Genomic DNA, 23,287 nt, shown 5'->3' with positions numbered 1-23,287 from the left:
GCACGTCACCTTGCTACGATGACTCCGGGACTTCACCTTAACGGTCGAACAGCATCATAAGGTAGGGTCATGGAAGGTTGTAATCCATGCGCGTGCATGGGTTAACGGCGAACGACGAGGGTTGGAACGATGTCCATCCCTATTCTTATAGACAACAGCCTCCATCTGTATAAATACATATGCCCTTGAACATTAACACTACTGTCGTCTGTATACTCGGACCCTTAACCGTGACGCGTATCTTTGGATACTTTCCGTGAACTGTTTATGGCAAGACCATGGGAGGAAATGTAATTTGGGATCCAAATGACGCCTAACAGCGCACACCGTCTCATTTCAATTCAACTGACGCCTTCCTCGCCGTAACCCTAACTGTGAGTGTGACCGAAATTGGAATGTCCCGGAGGGTATTCAATGTATGTAGGAAGAGCTCTCCAACCTCGTCTCGACGCCTTGTCCTATATCCGTACCATCCTAATGATCCCAGCTCGCTCCCCAAACGCATCATGCGAGCTGCAATAAGACAGAGAGGAGATAAACCTCGGACAGGATCGTGATCATGAGCTCGAGTTGGAGTATTACTCTGGATGAAAGGATTCGAATTCCCATCCCACGTCTGGATTTTCCCTCCCTCCCTCACCGTTTCTTCTTTTCCTTTTTTCTTAGAACGTACATGGCATGTCGTGGACAAAAATAGATATCCGACATGTGCGTTCGCCGCCCACATCCTCTTCCAGCAGCAAAGGCGTCAACGCGTCATATCTGTCAAGAGGATAAGATAGTGCTCATACAAGGCCACCGCAGCGGACCAGGAACATAAAACATCCCGTCTTGGGCGATCCTCGAGGCAAGGCAAAGTCGTCCAAAGTCTTCCAAAGTCGATCTCAGGGGAAAATAAGAACCTTTCGAAGCATCGGAACGATTGAGAAAAGAACCAGGCTCGTGATACCGTGACCCGGACCGGATAAAGCGTCGCGCCCAATACTTAATCTACATATGGAACTCATGATCCATGATCAGGCCGACGGCCAGGGATTCAGAACCAGAAGCTTCGACAAGGGTTTCGACTTTCGGGTCGAGCGCTGAGCTGGCATGCTGCTGCTCATGCTACATGATGATGACGTCGTGCGTTTTCACAGCGGAGATTCGTGTGGCGCCCATGGAAGAGCTGGCAGCACACGCACGCACACACGCGCACACACATGGCCGATGATGACGGCGTTGGCGGCGGTAGCGGTGAGAGGGAGGAGAGTGAGAGAGTGAGAGAGTGGATGTTGAATCGAGAATGGTATTTGGAAACTGGAACTTGAAAACCCCGAAGAATAGAAGGAAGGAGATAAGGATATGCCCAGGCACACACGCACACACCACACACAACATACAGACGCCGACTCGTCGACAGCAAAACACACACAGCACCATTGATCCAGCAGCCAACACAGTCTACCGACACAGTAGAACAGAGCGGTTAGGTGAAGAATGTACAGAAACGAACATACGAGACGTACCTCCATCCGCAGAGCCAGCCCTACCTCACCCTACCACCTCCCACCTCCCACCTCCCTCTTTGTTCAACGTTCAAGTCCCAGCAGCAAACAGCAAGCAGAAAGAGTTCAGGAACAAACAAATCGATAGATCGACAAAAAAACGGTGATGACGGGTTTGATGGGAGATGGTCGAGCGGGTAGACAGCATGGGTGGGCGGGTCGTAGCGGAAGTCTACCAGTCGTGGTTGCCACTGTTTCCGCCGTCGGAGCCTACGATACAAACACAAACGGGCCAGAGTCGGTCAGCCATATTTACGGAAAGGGCAGCCTCAAACGCAGCAGGCGCGACAGCGAGCCAGTGTAAAGACTTGGAGGAGAATGTACTCACGTCCGACGACGTTAACAGCAGCCTCAGCCACTGGCTCCCGCTTGACGATGAAAGCGTTAGCTATTGGGTATAAGACGAAACCCGAAATGTCCATGCCCATCCCCAATTAGTCCGTTCGATTCGTCGACAAAGTCGAATTCGGTCGGAGTCGGGTTGTCGACAAAGTCGTTGTTGGTTTGGATTCCGATGGGCGTCAATCGAGCGGAGTTGAGTCATTGTTGAAGTACGTTTATTGATGGGAGGAGGTGAAGATGTGTAGGAATAAGTTTTGATCAGGATCGTCATCATGAAGTGCAGAGCAAAAATCACAGAAATATGATAGACGAAAAGCGACGTACCGGGCGTAGGCGAAGCGACCGCGACAGAAGCAAACGCAAAGACGAGCGCAAGGACGGTCGAGATGAACTTCATCGTCTCTTACAGTGTGGAGGAGGTGCTGGGAGCAGAAGGAGGGGGGAAAGAATGGTGGGAGCGGAGCGCGCACAGGGACTGGCGGCCGCGGGCTTATATCGACTGCGTTATATAAAGTGCGATAGCATGTCCCGCTCCTTCCTGCCCCTGGCCGGGAAGAATTTGCCTGCTCGGGCTCCGATTCAGACACAATCGGCACCAGAAGACAGGCCCCCGCCCACGGGGAATTTGGCTTCCACTCGCGACATGTGTCGCCTCGAGCAGCTCATACAAAGAGGCCAGGAACTTCCAGGAACAATTCCGGAATCGGAGCATTTCGGCGGTAGCGTTCGGAAGACGCCTTTTCAGCTGTTCGCCATTCGACTCGTCGCATTCAAAGTCAAGTCTGTTCTCTTTCGTGGACAACATGATCTACTTTGCTGGTGTAGTCTAATCAGAATATTTTATACGGGAGTGAGGATGTGCAACATCACTCCTGGCGATAGGCGAGCCTCCAGCACCATCGCACGTCCAAGCACGTTCATCGTCGACGACACCGTCGCATCTTAGAACAGCCAATTGTCACAGGAGAGCTATCATACGATGGCCAGTCCAGGCTTCATTATCGTGATCGGGAAAGGAGGCACGCTATAAATCGAGTCCCAAGGAATTCAAGTTCATGTCCTCTTTACGGCCACGCAGGAACCTTGGCACGTCGTACGGATTTATTTCCAAGGCTTGGAATAATTAAATGTATCCGAAGAGCTGACCCCCTTCAGTTCGGGCTTGTACAGAGAATACGAAGGAGAGCAAAGTCAACGACGTGCTTCCGAAGCCAAAGCTTCACAGTCCAAGCGTTACAGTCCAAGCATCCTTTCTGAACCACAGACAAAGACCCAGACCTTCCTTCCTTCCATCTGTTCCAAGCCGAAGCTCGAGATAAGATCCAGACAAATTGCAAAGCTTGAGCATCGGAGCGCCGGAACAAATACGATATCCTTTGCGTTGACACCGCACAGCCTCGTATAACATACATTTCAATTCGAGCTCTTGGAAAACCCGGGCTGCGGACTCGGAAGGAAACTCCATCGATCCGAGGCCGGATCGGCCTGCGGCTGGACGAAGTTGCGAACGTGTCGACATCTGTGCATTTCGTCATTTGGCAGGGGAGGAGGGCAAGGTGTGCTGATATCTCGCGCCACTTTCGGAAGCAGATAGAGGGAGTGGTAAGGCAGATGGACGGATGGGTTGATAGTCCGGTAGGTGGACCCACGGGTGAGACGAAAAGGAAGATTTGCGATGGGTGGCGAAGAAGAACGATGGGTGAAAAGACAGCAGTTGGGATGAATACGACGAAGAGAAGATGGATGGATGTATGGAGGGCATCTCGGATCGTCGTTCGGAGAGTTTAAGCTTTGCGCGATATGGACGCCGATGGAATGAGCGAGATTCCGGAAGGCTTATCAGAGGTGATCCCTAAAGGTTTCCACCTGAAGATTGCGAGAATTACGATGGATGATCTGCGGAGGACACTTACACTTCAGATACGTGTGCGTAGGCTCAAAACAAGTGAGAGGAGGCTGCTGGTCGTTCGGCGGGGGTTACTACGCGCGAGGGTGCATAGGCCAACGCTTCCGACAACGCCTACGACGATGATGAAATGCCTCTTTCCCCTGGTGTACAAAAGCTCCTTGTAAAGACCCTGATCAGAAAAATCAATAGATAGAACGTCAGAAAGTGGGTCACACTGGAAAGTATAAAGCGCCTTCCGAATCGATGATATCGCATCGTGTATCATGCAACCATAGATGGAAGGGCCTGACGTCTGGGCCATCGAGAACATGAACATTCTCACAACCATTATGATACTCCGATATGCATACCGTTCAAAAATTGATGAGACCACTGACGAAGATCATCGACCACGATTAGACTTTCTCTGACGGAAAGGAGGTATCACTTGCGGCACTTTCTCGAGAACGTAAGAGTTGGAATGTATCCTCGGACGAAGAGCAGACTAGAGCACGTGCAAAAGCTGGTAGGCGGGCCAGCTTGTGTATCACCCAAGTAGAGAAAGCAAAAAGGCCAGCTTCAAGTTGCACGAGGGAGAGCCTGGGGAAGGTAGCTGCCTCGCGAGAGGATGCCCTAATGATGCTCGAAGAATCACAGTGTGAAAAGCATATGACAAACCCAAGGTAGCCTACAGTGCCTTGCACCAATGATCTCAGTGCAGACCAGACGCATATGCATGTGTGGCATTTTTGGGAGGATGCAAACGTCTGAAGAAAGAGGAGGAAAATCACCGGCAGATGCCGGGAGACTTACCCAGTGTGGCGTTGTGGCGCAAAATACTTACCTCGCAGGCGTGTCAACGTCTATGACAGACGACGAGGCTCGGTAGGATGTTGAACACGAGAGCCGCGTTAAAGCAAAAGTCTAGTTGTCATTGACACAACACGTATTGTCACATTCCCACCAGCTACGTATGGAATGTCCACACTGAGCAAACAGCCGCAACCAACTTGGAGTTGTCTATCGGGCAGGATGGCAACTATCGAGTTCCTGAGAGCTGTGGTGGCCAGGTAATGGAATGTGCGTGTGGTGATCACCAATCTCTGTCCGAGCTGCTCCCGTCCTCGCCTGCCAGATGAATCACGCAATACAGTGTCAGCGATGAAGATGCGAGAGTTGCTTTGACAAATGGACATGATTGACGAAGAATGATTTGAAGGCATGCGGAAGGCGAAGGGTATGGAAGTTGGTTCAAAGTAACAAAAGGGGAAGAGATGGAGATAACTGAATGGAGGTGCGGACATAGAACAAGCACCTCGAAGGATGCGCCGATGATTGATAGCTGGCAGAAAGTGAAGAACGCGAAAGGAAGCGCGTCACTGAGAAGATGAATGAGAATGTCCACAATTCCCCAAACGTGTTACAAAGTGCAACCGAAGAACTAGACAAAAACAGATCACTCTGAACCCAAGGAGAGAAAGACGCACGGGAGTCAACGCCACCGTGTCGAGCGACCCGCCCAGACTCTGGAGCCCGTTTGACGACCATAGCGTCAGCTGCAGGAATCGACCAACCCCAAAAGCGCGACCATAACCATATCGACGCCCAGCCCATTCCATTCGAGAATGTTCGAGTCCCGGATCGTTATAGAATGGATGCGACGGTGAGAAGAACGGGCGCAAGTGAATGACGGTTAGAGCATGGGTGAGACGTGTACGGTCAGTGTTGATTCAGTTGTTGAGAGCAAGTGGCTCGATGAAGGCAAAACGTACCGGCGGGAACAGGGGCAGCGACCACCCCGGACACGCAAACGAGCGCAAGCGCAACAAATGCGGAGAAGAACTTCATACTTGATATGGATATTTCGAAAGAGAGTGGACAGGTATTGCAGTAAAGGCGATTCGACGAGCGATGAAGATCAGCAGAAAGGTAGGGAAAGGGAGGAAGCACTGAGAAAGGCACGACGGTCGTCGCGTTGCCGATTTATTTATACGCTGACGACGAGCGTACCGTAATCAAACCGTAAGAGAACGTGACGTTAAGGACCGCTCGAAGAGCTTCAAGAAGTCAGAAGAACCAACCCTAGAGGCTGTGTCGTAAAGAAGGGCGAAGGGAGCCAGTTAGAGTTCCATAGGAGAGCTAAACGGAGATGTAGAAGAAATATATATGGAGCACAACTTTGTTCAACTTCGCCTTGGGGTATCTCATAAAAGACGTGATATGTGTGCGCTCATCTGTCATTGCACAGAATGATAGCTAGCTGATGGTAAGAATTCACTGGGGGAGGGGCAAGAGAACCTAAAAATCGCTGCAGCTGCTTTCAAGCGCTATACAGGTACTTTGACATTCGAGCAGGGTTTGTTTGTTGAGTGTACCGATACCGAATTGGTGATTGGCGAATGCAAGAGTATGCGGAAAGCAACCGGAAGCCGGCGCTCCTTCTCCTATCTTCGTCTCCACTCCATGGCGTCGATTCGAAGAGCTGGCCATCCAGTCATCGTCGCGTACCTCGCCGTCTACGCCACAGATCATGTCAGAACTGCAGGTGTGCTGGTGCTGTGCGCTGATTGGGATGTATGCAACGCCTCCGGCGGCATCCTGCGGCGATATCGATGCTGGAGGCCATTCACTTGGTCGCAGTAAGTCAGATCTACATAGTGGCAATTTTGATAGAAGACGAGATTGTTATGAAGGCTGTGCGGGTTTTTGAAAGAGATCGCAGTCGCTTTGCCAACGCAATCGGGAATGAATATCGACTCTTCAAATGAAATTGCAGGAATTTGACGGCGGGGATGTGGAGGGATGTGGACGGCACAAAACCGGGGCGAGCTCGAGATGAGCAGGGCATGATGCCTCTAAATGGCAGCGTTATCACGGAAAGGAAAGAAGAAGTCGAAGAAACCACCTTTTCGAAAGCATGCCGAACTTCGACTGCGGCGTACATTAATCGTACGAGTGAGTCAACCTCGAGAGCCAGAAAGAAGTAGAGGGGAGGCAGAATTTTAAACGTCTCCATTCCCTGAATCCATGTCTGACTGGTAGGAAAGAGCGCGACAGACAATGACAACAGCCTCTGTGGAACTGAGTTTAAGAAATGCGGCAGCGGGTCGATGTCATATTAAAACTCAGCAATTTGCCCCGATGGCTGAGTTCTCCTGAGTTCGAAAACAGTCAGCCCATGCGCCGGATGTGATTGTCGACGCGTCTTGCTTCACGCATTTCCCGCATTCTTGACGATTTTCGGTATTCTCTGCATCTCTATCTGATTTCTTGTCATGCCGGTCTTCTTGTCGATGTTGATTGAAAGCGCTCTTGACGGTCTCGCCAAACGAGCACTCAACACTGTCCCTAGAAGGTGGTAGACCAAACTTGACAACAGGTAGTGGCCCATCACGAAGGATTCATATCTCGCCGGCTTGTTCTGCCTCTGTCGTGTGTTTACTCTGCTTATTCAATACCATGATCTCGTACCTGCGCTTTCCATAGCTCTGAATACCAGCTTTCACTAATCCGAGAAAATACGCGTTTCCGAAGCTGTCGCGGCTCACGATGTCTTCACTCATTGCCTTGAGCTGGCGTGTCGGCCGGTGAGTGGAAGGTTATAACAATTGAAGGACCGAGGATGGATAAGGAAGATTTAGAGAGGGGACTCGAGGGCCTAGGCGGTAGTGCCATTCGTATGAGTGCAGGAGCCAGAGATGCTAGCCTAAAATATCGTTGCTAGCAAGATTGATGGCCTTGTGAGCAACACAAGGAACAGATCCGGGAGTGGTGAGAGGGAAGTGGGTTGAAGGATGTTATTGCGAGTTTGCGGTCGAAATGCAGGAATCGAATGGTGCCCTGCCCGAGAAGAACACGGAGATTTCCTCACGCCAGTGCTCAAGTGCTTATAGTCCGAGTCGGAGAGGGACAATGGCGTATGGACGAAGTTGGATGTCCTAGAAGGGGACTGGAGAGAGGTGGGTACGATTCGCCATGCATCCGTTTCGCCCACCTTCTTGTTCTTTGAACCATCGTAACATCGGTGTTATATATCCCGTCCACCGCAAAAGGAATGGCCTCGCGGGTCTTCTGCCTATATTTCTCATTCTGCTCCCCAAAAGCTTTCGCCCGGGTATCGATCGAACGTAGTCGATGCAGGGTGCTGTCTCTATACTTGCGTTGCCCTTTGGTCTGTGTCTTGATCCTTTATTTCTGTCTGGGATCGTTAGTTTGATGTTTAACATAGAGCGGCGGCCGACCGTCACGTATCATGTTTTGATCATGTTACCTATGGGAATAGTCCGACTAGACCGACACTCACATGCATGATGGTAGCGTAGCGCTTGGGAGTATGGAAGAACGCACGGTCGTTGTGTCCAGCATCCAGCATGTTATTTCCATGGATTGTTTATGGCTTGCATAACAGGCGACGGAATACCGGTGTTCACTACTTTCTGAGACTATGGAGCAATTGAATCAAGCTATTCATATATTTATAACTCGAACGCAAATGTAAGTTCTACAAACGGTTCGTAAGACTTGGATTTGCTCTCAGAGTCGGATCACTGACCGTTCCCATTCAGTGCTTAGACGGGCGCTCACACCGATCACTTCTCAACCACGCGGATGCTCCTGGATACCAAGGCTCGCCGAAAGATCTACAGTCTCACAGATAAATCGCAGCGGTGCACCCGCACTCTTGCAAGACCACCATCTCCGTCCTCTGTAAGAGTAACACCGTCTACTCGCTACACTCTCGCTGGATGAGAATTGCTCTTATGTCTGTCACATATCTGATCGTAGACGACCGGGATCCTAATATATCGTATGGGCCTACAAGTGGGAGCTGGACCAAGAATAGTACGTGCAATCCGCGAGTGTGAGCTGTGCAATGCAACTAGTGACACTAGCGTGTTCTCGTAGACGGGGTGGACATAGAGTTCATGTCTACGACAACTGAGGCAAATACTTTGGGATCATCCATGACATTCAGCTTCTCTGGTGAGCACGACTGCTACGCGTCGTTGATTGAGAATTGAAATCTGCCTAGGAAAGGCCATGTTTGCTTTTGGTACGCTTGGTGGCAGTACCGACCCACAGACCGTCAATGCTACTTTCGCCATCGACGACGATGACGCTTCTTCTAACATTATAACATCACGACGGGTCGCGTCGCACCACATCTCTGTCTTCAATGCGACATCTCTGGAAGATACGACACATTCAGCCAACCTCGAGATCACCGGAGAATTCTTCTCCAACTTCTTCCTCGACTATATCATCGTCGAGGCTACCGAGAATTCTACAATACCTCACCCGACAACGTCTCGTATCTTCATCGACGACACCAGCCCGTATTTGTCGTGGTCAGGAGACTGGGCAGTCGCTACACCTCCTTGGGTGTCGTTCAACGACTCCTTCACTCAAACAGACGGTACTTACAACGGGAGCGTTACGGGTGCAGTCGCAGTGGGGGCGTCGATGACACTGAACTTCATCGGTACGTCCTAAATTCGCTATCCCCTCGTTTAGACAAGTAGATTCGAACATTGGACGTGCATAGGAACAACCATAGACGTCTACGGTATGGCAATTGCTAGCTCCGACCCCCCTGCATCTTTTACAATCGACGGCAGTATCCCGATCAACGTCTCCATGCCTGTCGACATTGGCGATCCCTCTCCCGCATTCAATTGGCACTATATCTCCGTCCCTCTCTCATCCGGGGGAAACCACACCTTGGTCATCACATCGGAGATAGCGAATTCGTTCTACATCGACTACGTCCTGGTAGGATCCGACACAGTCTTCGTTCCTCCGCCCACAGCGGTGAAGGAAGATACACCCTCGACGAGTGCTCCCGAACCCACGACTACGACGTCCATGGCTCCATCCTCGAATGATAACAAACAACGGAATAAATCTGGAGTCATCGCGGGGGGCGTCATTGGTGCTGTGTCGTTCGTTGTCCTCTTGGTGCTCGGAGTGTTTTTGTGGCGACGTAGACGGAGGTCCAGAAGGCAACAATTCAACGGTGCATTCCTTCAGGGTGCTGAGTCTCCTCCAAATGGTAGGCCTTACCTGTGCTTCTCGTCATCCCTTATAGCGAGTGCTTGCCAACGTATTATGCTGTTCTAGTCATGACTACCTCGGTCACTCCGTTCCCCCTCACCGACTCTACACGACCGCCTGTGAGAGTTCCACAGAACACCCAACAAGGCGCTGGCATCCGATTAGAGTTCAATGGGGAAGCGGGTAACTCTCGGATGATACAAATCCAGTCACCATCGAATGTTTCGAAGGTGGCGAGGGCATCTGAGGGATCTGGAGAAAGTCAGACAGATAGACGAACAACGTTGCCACCAGCATACACTGCATAGCCGTCACCTGTTAGTAGTCATAGTGAGCAATATTATTATTCCCCCCTGTGTATTTGTGCTATGTATATGGTTACATCGAATGCATCATCAACGAGCTTCGTCTTGGTTTGATTTCTTGTGCGCCTTTCCGTTTCGGATCTTCTGTCAGTTTTTTTCCTGAAGATGGTTGTAACTTACTTTTGTAGTGAGAACGTGAAAGGAGCACTGCACCCGAGATCTCTGTGCGTGGGTAACGGTGGGCCTGTGAACCCCCTTGGTAGTCCAATGTAAACAGAGTACCGGTCTTCAACGTTCAATGTCAACGTTCAACCGGCTGCCATTGGCGCACGTTGGAACCCAGTCATTCACGATCGCTGAGTTTGGCTGAGTTCAACTGAGTTTGAAACCAGTTATTGCAAACAGTCGACGCGTCGACGCGCTCGCTCTCACCCTTCACTTTTTTGAGACTTTTTTGCGGTTCTTTTCTTGTTTTCCAGCCTTTTCATCTGCTTTCTTGTTGTCTGAGCCTTGCTGTGGATGTTGATGGAAAGCGCTCTTGATATTCTCGCCAATCTGGCACTCAGTACTGGTACTGCACTTGACGATCAGGGGCCCAACGTTGGTATCCTCGGTCCCCCGGGCTCTCCAAATGGCGGCAGTTCATCTGATGCAGATCGTGGCGGTCTCCCCGGGAAACGAGAACAATGGGTTTTAGAGTCAAGGGGCGCGTTTATTGTATGTTTATCAACTTGGCCCCTATTTCAATCCATCCGCCTCATATAATCTCTTTACCGCCGACTTATCCGTTGTCTGTCTCGGCGTGTGACCTGCTTGCTCTAATGTTGTGTAATTATCAGGACCCTTTATCCGCGCCTTTGACAGCTCTGACCATTCAACACGAAAAAATGTGCGTCTCTGAAGCCCTGGCCGCTCGAGATGCCGTCGTCCATCACCTTGAACTGGCCTGTCGATCTGTAAGGGAGAAGGCCGTCACCATCGAGGAATTGCGTAGCGAAAAGGAACATCTCGAAGGGAGGCTGGAGGAGTTGAACGGGGGTGCAGTTCGTAAGGGCGCAAGAGGCGGAGATGTCAACCGAAGGAGGTGTGACAACGACACTGGGGGTGGAGAGGTCGACGGTCTTAGGAGTGACGGCAAGAACGAGTCGACGGGCAATCAGACTGAAGTGGAGAGGTTAAGGGGCGTCATCGCCAGCCTCCAGGTTGAACTTCAGGAGTTGAAGGATCGGACTCAGAAGAGCGCCATTCCCGAAATCGACCGTGAGCAGCCCCCGCTTGCATACGAGGACCAAGCCGTCCCGTCTACGGTGAGCTTCTGGTGGTTATATCGTGCTATGCTCTCGTTCTAGTCGCCTTGTTGGTGTTTTAGTCTTTTTGGTCTTCTCTCTTGTGCGCTCATCTGGTGTCAATGTCTGGTTCTGCATGCTGGCTCTCAGCACTCGTCAAACTCTTTAATATATGCTGCGCTGCGGATACAGTCTATGCTATCATATCGTTCTTCTCTCCCTGGAAACCTCTCTGACCAGGGTTGTGGTCTGGTAGCTCTTTCCTGGCTCCCTGGCTCCCCCTCGGCTCCTAACGCCAGAGGGCTCATCCGCATCTGGCCGTCACCGTACCGCACACAACTCGGTCCAAGAAAGACAGGATTATTTCAACCTGCCGATAGCCTCACCCTCGCAAAACTTACGAAAGGGACAAGGGTTCTCGCCGAATACTTTTCCGTTACTCGAAACGCCGATTTCGTCTCCCTATGCAAGACATGTCGTAACCTTGGACTCGAATGACCTGGATTACAAAGTGATTATCATCCCTTGCTGACTCAACGCGTATGTGTGACTGACATTCCTCTCAGATCCTGTCACCAACCCGTTCCCCGAACCTCTCCCCACATCTCCTTCGCCACCACAGCTCCACTTCCACCAACTACACCACCGGCTCCTCCTCCTCATCAAACTTCACGCCTTACCATCCTTACGACGAAGCGACTTCCTTTCATCTTGCATCTGAAGAACCGAGCCCGAAGCCAGAAGATCTGATCTCCGCGAGACACGAAATATTAGCGGCTTTGCCTTTGCCGGAAGATGTGCCCAGTGATGTGCTGAGGCCGATTGTAGTTCCGACTCCGTTGACGATGCAGGAGTGGTTGAGTGGTGTTGTAAGTTTCGTTTGATTGTCGTTTCCTGTGCTGGAGTTCATCGTCGCGTGGCGCCACCGCCACGCATGTGCTTCCTGTACTGACCAGCATTATCTGTTTTTATACATATACTCAGCCTCTTCGCCCGTTGTACGTTCGTTCAGCCCCCCCATTCTAGATTTTAGTCTTAATCTCCCCCATGATAGGCTGCAGAACTACAGGATCCTCCAAGAACTGACGACGACGTGGTGTCCTGCCCGTGAAGAACATGGTTATTTCCTCACGCCGGTATTCAAGTGCACTACGAATCCAAGGGTGACGACCGCGCATCGGTGGACGAAGGTGGATGTATTGGGGAGAATGGCTGGCGGACGGGGATGTGGTGAGTCAGACTTGTATCCATTTTGCACAACTCCTTTTGGTCATCTTGGGGGTTTCGGTCAGGAGGATTGAATGCTAAAGGACGTATTGTTGCGTTACTTTGTAGAGTGTTTCTACAATAAGGACGGAAAATGGTATTACGCCGGAACGTATACGGCTCTTCGACTCGCAGACCTTACTCCGAAGGAGTTCGAGCAGCTCTCTACCGAGGTATGCCTTCCCACCTAGCCGTTGGTTCTGATTCACGCTCGATGTCATGTGCATACACTGACATATAACAACAACCATTAATACCCCATAGACAACCCAACTTCTCATCCGCGAAACAATCTCCTCCCGCAAGAATACCTCCCCGCAGAACATCTTCGAAGTCACCCAGCTCTACGCCTGTGGCGCGCTGAAGGTCGCCTGCGTCGGATTACAATGCATCGGGTTCAATCGTGAGCTTTATGAGAAACTGCAGGAACTCGGACAGAATGCTAGCCACGCTGGACCCAGTGAGCTGAGCGGACAAGGTATCGGTGGGAGTAGTGTGGCGGGGGGAGCGGGGAAGAGTCCAGGAATGCCTGGTGCTGGTGGTAGCGGGAGGCCGTATGGTGGTCAAGGAGGTGCAGCACACAGTCCTGGCCCCTCACGCAGCCCCGGACGAAGTCCACACCTTCGACTCAACCTCAACCTCAGTCCTGGCCTTGGCCTGAGTATCGATACACCCACCAGACGGGGCGCAGGTGCTAGAGGAGGGCCTCCTAGCCCATTGGGCCTTCAGTTTCCGAATTCGAATCCGAGTTCGAGTCCGATGTCGCAGATCCCGATGGGGCCGTGGAATAGTATGAGTGGTGTGCATGTCGGGATGGGAATGGGATCGCCGGGTGGACCTGGTGCTGGTGCTGGTTGTGGGAGGGGGATGCTGAGTGCGACTAGTCCGATGGGCGGTATGGTGTTGGGCATGGGTGTGGGTGGAGGTGCCAGGTCAGGAGCGGGAATGGAGGGAAACCAGAATGTTCTGCCTGGGTCTGGCGGCGTTTGAGTGAACCTTCTGGGTATGCAAGGAAAGGGTGAGTGGCGGCTTGCTCAAATGCTGGAACCTCGCATGGATGCAATTGGTCTGTTGGGCGACGTTATGGTGGCAGGTCGACCTCGAAGGATGACTCTGGGCTGTCTGGGCGATTACCGCTTTATTTGGGCTTCTGGTGCGGACATCTGTTTCCTTTGCTGGTTCACTTCGGTACTTGGTGGTTGTCGCTTGCACTAGGCTGTTACTTTTGCATGAGCTTTCCGATTGGGACTGGTTTCTGGGATTGTGTCTGTGTCGCATCCTGGATGGACTTCGTGTCTGTGGATAGAGCTCGCTGGCTGTTGCTTCTTTGTATTTCTACGCACTGTGATTCTGATCTGTGTATTTCGCTGAGCTTCGTATTGACGTGTCTGTTCTCCTCTGCGTGTCCGTTGTTTGCACCCCTGTAGTCTATGCCGAAGTCTGCATATCGTTAGATTCAATTCAATTCGTTCCAAAGTTCGTGCGTATACGTAGGGGATCCATCAAGCTGACGTGAGACCGGGTAGATGAAAATGAGAGAAAGGAGGGTAATGCAGTCCGAAAAGTTTTAACCAAGAAATACGCATGAGATACTTGAGATATATCATAAAAGAGCAAGATGAAGAAAAAAAAAGGAGAACGAAAGAATGTCTGCGTCTCTGTGTCCAAATATCGTGACTCCTGGAGACATGTGTCCGTATAAATCGAGAAAAAATCGTGAATAATGGTTGAGAAAAATAGATGTAATGAATGTGGGTATGCGTAGCACTAATGCTCTCTACATCAGTCTCCTCGTTAGATCACAACCTAAACGTCCTTGTTTAGTACTGCCTTGAATTTCTTTGCTGTGCCTTTATCGTCGCCTTTCTCTCTGCATCTCGACACTTCTTACTCTGAGTGTCAATCTCGGAGAGCCAGGCGTGGGCTTCACGGGAGGAAGAGGCGCGGAGAACGATCTTGTCGCCACCACGGGGATAGGCGAGGCCAACTTGGATTGTTAGATCGTCTGCAATAAGGTGAGAAGGGGTCGTCAGCAGGTGTTGATTGCGAAGAATGTTGATGAATGGAGGAAAAGAGGAACGAAAGGGTACATACCGCGTCCTTCGCGAACTTGTACCTCGGCGAGAGGGATAGGCTGAAAGTTTCATTGCACGGCTCTTCAGCGGAATGTCATAGCTGTCAAGAATAAGACTCACCATCCGATAAAGCGTCTTGGCTCCTTCGTCCGTAAGGACCAAGATGTCCGTACATAAGAACGCCCTCAGCTTCCTTCCGCTCTTTGACTTCCATAAAACAGCCTCTTTCAGAAGCTTCCGGTGTCCCATGTTGCGTGTCGGCGCGGATAGGTCCAACCGACTAAAAACACCCTCTGTGAGTAATAGGACCGACGTCGAATAGACATAGTGAACTAACCCCTGGCCGATCCATAGGTCCTGAGAGATCACGCTAAGTCGTTCCTTCCCTTCTTGCTCGCGAATAGCTTCATTGATGTGACTGAGGATACCTTCGGCTGTAGTGAGTGCGTTCTGCGTGTCGATGCGGTCTTTCTCGGAGTCGGTATAGTGCAATATCTAGTTTTACAACCTACGTCAGAAGAAATCCCGAGGGAGGAATAACGAGATAACATAAAACGTACCTGCTTGATGAGGAGCGGATATCGGGTTATTCGTTGCACTTCAGTTCGGGATCAGTGGTTATATGGACAGGGACAAATGCAAAGAGCGCACTGGGTACGAGGAGATAGCTAGAAAGGTCCAGATTACGAGCGGATGGGTCATCCCGTAATCGCTGATAAACCACGATTTCAGCTGAGAAGAAATATCTGTCAAGTGTCATGCACGTACCTTCAGGTGGGCTTCGAGTTCGGGCTTCCTGTCTCGTAGCGACTTCAGGACTTTGGCGGCGGTGCCCTGGTTCACACAATACTCCTAGAGTCACCAGTCAGGCTAACATCCGTTCGTCCAAAGAGTGGGAGAGACATACTCCGTAAACGCCCATATTATGCATGTGCTGGTATAGAATATCGCCGATCTGGTCTACATACAACCTGCAGCTCTTCTGTCGTTCTTCTAGTGAGCTCAAGAACGCCTGTTCGTGAGCAAATGGTTAGCACAAGTCCCTAGCGCAAAAAACCGTTACTGACCGTGTTGACGAGAAGGATGTCCTCCACGTTAGCAAATATAACCGTGATAGCCTTGTGTTCCATGGCATCCAACAGCCTCGAGTAAAACAGCTCGACAATGAGCTGCAGATCCCGGACATAAGCCGATTCCGTGGCGATGAACTCGAAGATAGCCTGGTTGTCAAACAACATCTTTAGAAATTGCCTCCGTATGAAACCGTCCGGACTCACCTCCTGACGCTTCCGTTCCCGAGTGGGGATACCTTCCAGCGCTGAGTTCTCGACCAAGCTGGCCCATGACTACACCATACAATGTCAACCACTCGTCGTTCCAAGTCGAATTGAAAGCACTCACCGATCCGAACGCTGGGCTGTTCGCACCTTCGCGAGAGGGCGAGGTCAAGTCCCCGTTCAAAATAGGACCCGAAATCACCGGCATTGTCCTCCTCTCTGCAGCCTCATCTACAGGCGTCCTGCTCCTCCCTAGCAAATGGAACAACGAAGACCCATACGACCGAGAGGTCGTATCGCTCCCCGTCCTCGAATGGGCCGACAGCGTCGTGTCATGGGACCGACTAGGCTGAAGGGAGAGCGAGGGAGCAGGGGAAGAAGGGACGGTACTAGGACCGCTACCACCAGCATTGAGGCCATCGGTGGTGGTGGAAGCCATAGACCAGCGATTGCTATCCGCCATGGATGCTTTAAACGCTTCATACCGATCATACGCATCATCCAGACGAGTGCCCGCATCCTCTCCAGCCTCGGGCGAGCGCGGGGAGTCCGGAGCGGGGACAGGAGGCAATTCCTTACCAGAAAATTCGGACGACGCAGATATCTGCGACAACCGTCGGTCGAAATCTTCTTCTTGTCCTTGCGGGATGCTCGAAGGACCGGAAGTCTGGGGTGGCGCCGGAGGTTTGCGGTGCGTTTTGGCGGGTGTAGTGGCCAAGAGCGCTTTTCGTCTCACGGGCCTGGGAGGGGGTTTCCGACCGTCCTGTTTCACGATTAGACCTGCGGCTTCCAGCACCCTCTGCCGCTCGAGAGCCCGCGCCTCGCGCTCGGCCTTACGCTTTTCTTCGTCCCCCTGAGCATGGGCGTCGTTGGTGTCCGTATCCGAGTCGTCGAACGAGTGGTACTCCGAATCCGACTCCGTGTCGTCGTCCTCTTCATCGTCGCTATAGGACCCCGTACCCTGGACATGGTTCGAGACGGGCTCATTCCCGGACTCTGTCATGGCCTGGTTAGGAAAGGATGGAACGGCGTCTCTGTTGGGTGCTTGTGCGTCAGGGTTAGCCGTGAGAATCACCGTATTGGAGGCCTCATTATTTGTGCTTCCGAGACCTGAAAATGTCCAGCAAGTTGAGGGTCACAATGCACAGAATCAAAGAGGTGAAAAAACGGAAGCATCCCGCATTTTTTGTATTCGAGGTATAACATTCATTGTTCATTCGAAACAAGAAAGATGATGATGATGATTAGGAGCGAGCGAGGAGGGAGAAAAAGAAACAAAAAAAAAAGAGCGTATTTTAGCCTGTGTGTTCCCAGCCGACCAATAAAAGAATGTGAACAGGAGCACTCAAGATGGGGATGATGACGATGAGTATTTGACAAAACTAACCCTCTACGACTTCGAGATACGCCGCGGGCACGATGAAGACCACTCCGCCTTGTTCCGCCTTCCACCAGTCATCTGCGCTTTGGTCCACGATGGAGAGGACGTCGCCTTCGACGAAGGGGAGCTCGTCGGCATCACCGGCGCCAGCGTATGAGTACGCGGCGCGGGCTTTCACTGCAAAGGAAGACGAAGATCAAGATACAGAAGGAGGGAGATATTGGAGGCATCTACGCACCGACATCGACAGACTGCACGTATGTCTTAGGGAAGAATCCGGACTTTCCATCGCGTACGACGGTCCCGTACCACCAATCACCTCCAGACTTGGACGGATGCGCCGTCAGAATTAGGTTCTCTCCGAAAGCTATTCACAACGACAGTCAGCGTTCATGCACACGACAGTCGAAAAAAGAAAAACTCACATAGATCCTCCGCCCTCTGCCCCTCGTATGCATACAACGACCTCACCCTATACTCCACACCCCTATCCACATCCTCCAACGGGTCGCTCTCCTCACCCTCCGCCGGCGCGACCTGAATATGCGGCACCGCATTCGCATGCCCATTCCCCACATCCCCCTCCTCCTCTTCCTCATTCATACTCGCCAACGTCGTCTCCCTCGTCATCGCCCTCGAATGATCATTATCCGCCGCCAAACCAGCATACCAATCCACACTCTGCCTATTCGTCGAATTCGTCGTCTCCCTCGACATCGACATCCCCATCCCCATCCCCTCCTCCTCTCCCTGTCCCTGCCCAACATCCGGAACAGGCACATGCGCACGCGGAGGCGAAGGCGGCGCAACGGGTATATTCACCTTAATATGCTCCGGCGGTGCCGCATCGCCCAAAACCTTCCCTCCCACCGGAGCCGCACTGCGATCATTCGTGACCGCCTTCCTCAACCTCGCTCCGCCCTGTATCGCGCTCAGGAGCGCGCCACGACCCCCCGCGGCGGCTGGTGCTGGTCCAGGTCCTGAGGGAGCGGGAGGTGCCATGGGAGGGGGAGGGGCCATTGGGGCCATCGGAGGCGCAGGGGGAGGCGGCGGCGGCGGAATTCCACCACCGCTGCTAATGTCGGGATTGAAAGCAGGAGGCGCGCTCGGAGGCGGAGGCGGCGGCGTCGGCGCAACAGGCGTCGACGGCTGCTTTGGCGTGCTCGCGTTTCCACCACCACCACCACCACCAGGAGCAGCGGACTGAGGCCTCGCGGGCGGTAAGATGCTCCCGAACAACTGCTGCGCGAGTTTATTCCTCGTATCCCTGCTCGAGTCCAGCTCATCGTCCGAACTCTCGTCGTCGTCCTTCTCGCGCACGTCGCCCCAGTCGTCGTCGCTGCTGTCGCCCGCACCGGGAGCGGTCGTGTACGGAGTCTTGACGGGGGGAGGGCCGGGCGATTTCGGGGGCGCGGGGATGGAGGGAGATGCGGATGAAGTGGGGGGAGGGTTGGATTTGAAGAAGGGATTGGTGCTCGAACCGTTCAGAGCCGGGGGAGTGGGTGCCGCGGGGGCGGCGGCAGCACCACCACCAAGCCGATTGAACGGATTATTCTTTCCCTTCTCCGACGGTGGGCTCGCCATAACCGGCGGGGGTGGAGGAGGCGGCGGTGGCGGCGGGGAAGCCACACCAGCAGCCGCAGCAGGAGGAGCAGAACTCGGAGGCTTAGGCGTCGAAGCCCTCGACCTCGCCTCCTTCCTCCTCTGAAACTCCTCCTCCGCCCTCCTCGCCTCCTCCGCCTCCTCCTCCTCCATCTGTCTGATCTTCGCCTCCCTCTCCTCCTTGATCCTCCTCTGTTCTTCCGCTTTCTCGTCCACCTGAGCTCGTCGGGCCGCTTCTTCGGCTTCTTGTTGTTCACGTCGAGCCTCTTCCGCTTCTTCGGCCTCGAGCTGTCGTTGACGTGCGAGCCGCTCTTCTCTCTGTTTCCTGAGCCGTTCCTCACGCGCACGGAAAGCTACTTCTTCCGGATCTTCTTGTTTGACAGGAGCCGGCGCTGGAGGAGTAGGTGCAGCAGCAGCGGGCGGAGTAGGTGCCACAGGCGAAGGCGCCGGAGCCCCCCGATTCACGAGCGCGCTCTTCCTCGGTGGCGGTGGCGCCGGAGCCCTCGGCTTAACAGGCGGAGGAGGCGCCGCCTTCCCAACCGCACTCACAGGCGGAGTCGGTGCAGTAGAGGAAGGCGACCTGCCCTCCTTGATCGCCTTTTCACCTTCCAACCTCTCCCTCCTCGCTCTCTCCCTCTCCTCCGCCGCCTTCTCCGCCTCCTTCGCCTTCTCCTCCGCCTCCCTCTTCTCGCTCGCCAACCTATCCTCCACACTCGTGTCTACGCGCGGTGAGCTTGCAGCGTTGGGAACGGGGAGCCCGAGAGCGGCCATGCGTTCTTCCATCCGCCGTTGGGCCTCGGCGCGGATGAAGGCCTTGCGCTCTTCGGGGGTCATGGCTTTGTTGGAGGGCGTGGTAGAGCGGAGGGGCGGGGCGGAGGAGGGCGCGGGTGGGGCGGGGGGAGGTTTGGAGATTGAGGAGAGAGAGGGAGCGGGTGGGGCGGGGGGTGGGGAACGGGTTGAGGGAGCGTCACGGTCACGATCGCGGTCTCTGTCGTATCCACGGTCGCGGTCGCGGTCACGGTCATAGGGAGAGTCCCTGTCTCTGTCTCGCTCATAGCGGTCGTACCGCGGTCTGTCCTCGTTCCTCGAGGACGACGAATAGCTGGGGTAATCGCGGTCGCGGTCGCGATCATCATACCTCCCAAACCTGTCATTCCTCCTATCCCTCTCACGGTCCCACTCCCTCTTCTCCCTCTCCCTCTTCACCTCCCTCTCCTCAATCTTCCTCTCCACCTCCGGAATCCTCTCATACAACAACCCCATCAACTCCCTCTCCAACCTCCTCCTCTCCTCGTCCTCCCTCGCCCCCTTCCGTCCACTCCTCGCCGCATACTCCAAATCCTCCTGCACCCGCTTCACGCGATACCTCAAATCCTCCATCTCCCTATCCAGCTTCTCGTCCTCCTCCGTCCGATTCCGTGACTCCTCTCCAGCCCGATCAAGCATCTTCGCAGTCCCCTCCAACGCCCTCTTCATCTCCTCCAAATCGCCCCTTCCCCCTCCTCCCTCCCTCTCCCTATCCGTCCTCACCGCACTGCGATCCAAATGCCTACTCCGGGGCGTATAATACCCCCCCGGCGGCGCATCATCCTCCCTATGTTTATACACCGTGGCGTCTTGGCGCGAGCCGGCGCCTGGTGCACCAGAAGAGTTGAAGGAACGTTCTTTGAGGCGCGAGATGGGGATGGAGGGGTCGAGCGCGGAGGGGGAGCGTGCGCGGGCTGTGGCGTCGTTTTTGAGGAGGCCTTTGAGGAAGTCGACGGAGGTGTCGAGGTCGCGGTGCGAGGGGGGGATGAGCTCGGGGGGGAGGGTGTCGGGGATTTCGTTGCCGTTGAGTTCTAGGGTCGGGAGGTTGGGTGAAGAGGGATTGTTAGTTGTTTTGGATCAGGGAGAAGGGTGGGCGGACGGATGCAGAGATATGAGTGGATAGATGGACGGATGGGTGGGTGGGTGGGTAGATGGGTGCGAATGGGGCAAAGTTCACTTGATGAAGAGTTGATGGATGGGGAGACGTGCGCGTAAAGAAATGAGAGAATAATTACTTCTGTAGATCAAACCCATGGCGACGTGGAATTCGGCCATGTTGAGTTTACCGCGGTTGTCTCCGTCGGCGAGTGTCCTGTGGAACAAGGTGGTGGTCAGTCATGAGCGATGTATGATGAGGACAAAATGGTTGAAGATAGAAATATGGATGTTTGTGGTAGAGGCTACACCATTGATGGCGAGACTCAGGATGATGTGGCGTGGGACAAGTCCCAGAGACCGCAAACGCGTAAAGTAGAAACGCAGGAGACGGAATATCGGTCGACAGGGGCATACGCTTGCGTGGTGGCGTATAGACGCGGCAGAGCCTTGAACAAGCAAAGAAACTCACCAAATCCTCGCGAGATCATTCTTATCCAGCCCACTCTGTCCAAAGACCTCAATCGCGGTGCTCCCATCAATAAAGCCCGTCCCCGCCGCGTCCCAAGCCCTAAATATCTTATCATAGCTCTTCTTCTCGCCCTGGGACAGCGCCCACGGCACCCTCGGCGCACTGGTGCCCTTGACCTCCTGATTGTGCTGCTGAAAGCTCTGCTGGAGCGAGAGCCCGCCGAGCTGCTGCTGGGGCTGAAGCAGCTGTGGCGCGCCAGCGGGGTTGTACGGCGCGGAGGCGTTCGCGGGCAAGAACGTGCTCGCCATCATCTGCAGCCTCGGGTCGACGAAGCCCGTGATCTGGGGAACCAAAGGCTGCAGCCCTCCACCGCCCATGCCTCCAGCACCAGGGAACCCGGTCTGCTGGGGCATAATCCCAGACGGCGAAGGCGACATGAATCGGCTCTGGGCCTGCTGCTGCTGCTGAGCGCCGAGAAATCCGCTCGAGGGGAGAGGCGGGACCGGCGGCGGAGGCGGGCGCTGCTGTTGCGCGTAGCCTCCGGCCATGCCGGGGAAGCCGGTCTGCTGGGGCTGCAATCCTGGAAATCCGGTCTGCTGAGGTTGTTGGAAAGGCGGTCGTTGGCCGGGGAAGCCTGTCGGTTGCGCTTGCAGGCCTGGAAAGCCTGTCTGTTGGGGCTGTTGGAACGACGGGTTTTGGCCGGGGAAGCCGGTCTGCATTGGGTATTGGTACCCTGCCTGGCCCTGGCCTTGTCCCCACTGCGCCATCGTCGGTGAAAATTAGGTGAAAATACGGGTGACAATGAGTAGAAGACGGTTATCGCGCTGGTACGGAACAGGCCAAGAGCGCGTAATGACGGGGACGCATCCAGTTCGGGCGGAGATTCAATTCGGGGGTATATAGCCGAGCCGTCATTTCCCTTTTTTTCTTCCACTCGTCCACGTACCCTCAATCCCATATTGTTTTGAACCCACTTGTGAACCTCTCGTATTCTTTATTTCTCGCTGCATCCCCACGACCCAGTCAAGGTCTCCATCCCACCTTCCTCACGGTTGGTACAATCTCAGTATGGAGACCTGTTACGGTCGTGGAACATTATGCGCACGAACCACGTCCTTCCGATGTGCTTCGTTCCGAAGTACGCGGGTCAAAGGACGCTCGTGCGTATCGTCTCTATAGAGTTGAGCTCAGTTTCCTGTCCTCCTTTGGGCATGGGGTGAGTGCTGGGCTCGTAGTTTGGGGACATACATCTCTTCTCTCTTCTCAGTTTGTCTTTCCGTAGCTTGATTTGCGGAATAGATGCTTTCTTAGTCCTTGCAAGGCGTTTGTTGTATGGAACTTTTCAGCGTAGAGTATTATATTCTATGCAAGACTTGTTTCGCCAGCACCTCGTGTGCTGGCAATATATCAACTCGATCTTTTGAACACACGATCTCCAATCCCAGCGACTCCGGTCGTATGTTCGACCTTTTCTCGTACGTCATTCTTGCCTACCTTTCCTTTTCGTTTATCCCCAGTAAAATGCACTGATACCTGATCCTAACTTTCCCCCACCCATCATCAATGCGCGCAGTTAGTACACAGCAGACCCGTCCAAAACATCAAGCTTCACCGACTAATGGGCTTCTCACCTAGGAAGACTCTGTCCTTATTCACCCGCCGTTATCCACCATCTATCCATCATACACGCAGTACACAGTACACAGCACAAACTGTGCACTCCAAGACATCTCGCTTCATCGACTCGACGGGCGACATTTCTATTCCGCAACATTCTTCCTCCACCGCCTCCGTTCGAGTTCCCGGACTGCACTAACTCGACCCATTGATCGGCCAGCCCCTCTATGTAACTCATGAAACTCGGTAAGTCCGAACCTCCATAGATCTCTT

At 53.4% G+C, this 23,287-nt stretch overlaps 3 protein-coding genes across 3 annotated transcripts; 2 read left to right on the top strand and 1 right to left on the bottom strand.

Annotated features, from left to right (window-relative positions):
* Window positions 1–8,537: 8,537 nt before the first annotated feature.
* Window positions 8,538–10,139, top strand: STEHIDRAFT_160858 (uncharacterized protein; the record flags this gene model as incomplete). Its single annotated transcript, XM_007308388.1, has 5 exons — window positions 8,538–8,619; window positions 8,683–8,760; window positions 8,810–9,259; window positions 9,323–9,829; window positions 9,898–10,139. 5 exons carry the CDS (start codon window positions 8,538–8,540, stop codon window positions 10,137–10,139), a joined length of 1,359 nt encoding a protein of 452 aa, XP_007308450.1.
* A 516-nt stretch (window positions 10,140–10,655) lies between these two features.
* On the top strand, window positions 10,656–13,678 carry STEHIDRAFT_160857 (uncharacterized protein; the record flags this gene model as incomplete). Its single annotated transcript, XM_007308387.1, has 8 exons — window positions 10,656–10,853; window positions 10,976–11,443; window positions 11,679–11,933; window positions 11,989–12,291; window positions 12,407–12,420; window positions 12,477–12,652; window positions 12,758–12,861; window positions 12,953–13,678. The coding sequence occupies 8 exons, from the start codon at window positions 10,656–10,658 to the stop codon at window positions 13,676–13,678; spliced, it is 2,244 nt and encodes a 747-aa protein (XP_007308449.1).
* Window positions 13,679–14,181: 503 nt separating this feature from the next.
* On the bottom strand, window positions 14,182–22,192 carry STEHIDRAFT_171270 (uncharacterized protein). Its single transcript, XM_007308386.1, has 16 exons — window positions 21,398–22,192; window positions 21,066–21,142; window positions 17,847–20,861; window positions 17,660–17,788; window positions 17,428–17,598; window positions 16,165–17,150; window positions 16,041–16,109; window positions 15,831–15,983; window positions 15,671–15,775; window positions 15,532–15,615; window positions 15,415–15,475; window positions 15,324–15,361; window positions 15,101–15,258; window positions 14,884–15,043; window positions 14,783–14,822; window positions 14,182–14,693 (listed from the first exon to the last, which is right to left on the bottom strand). Exons 1-16 carry the CDS (start codon window positions 22,162–22,164, stop codon window positions 14,509–14,511), a joined length of 6,198 nt encoding a protein of 2,065 aa, XP_007308448.1. The 5' UTR covers window positions 22,165–22,192; the 3' UTR covers window positions 14,182–14,508.
* Window positions 22,193–23,287: the final 1,095 nt, after the last annotated feature.

This window comes from Stereum hirsutum (assembly GCF_000264905.1).
Source record: "Stereum hirsutum FP-91666 SS1 unplaced genomic scaffold STEHIscaffold_15, whole genome shotgun sequence".
Lineage (NCBI taxonomy): Eukaryota > Fungi > Basidiomycota > Agaricomycetes > Russulales > Stereaceae > Stereum > Stereum hirsutum.
This window is presented reverse-complemented; position numbering and strand designations above follow the sequence as displayed.

Coding starts and splice junctions, on each gene's coding strand:
- STEHIDRAFT_171270 (XM_007308386.1), bottom strand. CDS start 22,164: ATGGCGCAGTGGGGACAAGGCCAGGGCCAGGCAGGGTACCAATACCCA. Junction 15,984..16,040: donor GGGAACGGAAGCGTCAGGAG/GTGAGTCCGGAC, acceptor TTTGACAACCAG/GCTATCTTCGAGTTCATCGC. Junction 15,476..15,531: donor AACTCGAAGCCCACCTGAAG/GTACGTGCATGA, acceptor GTGGTTTATCAG/CGATTACGGGATGACCCATC.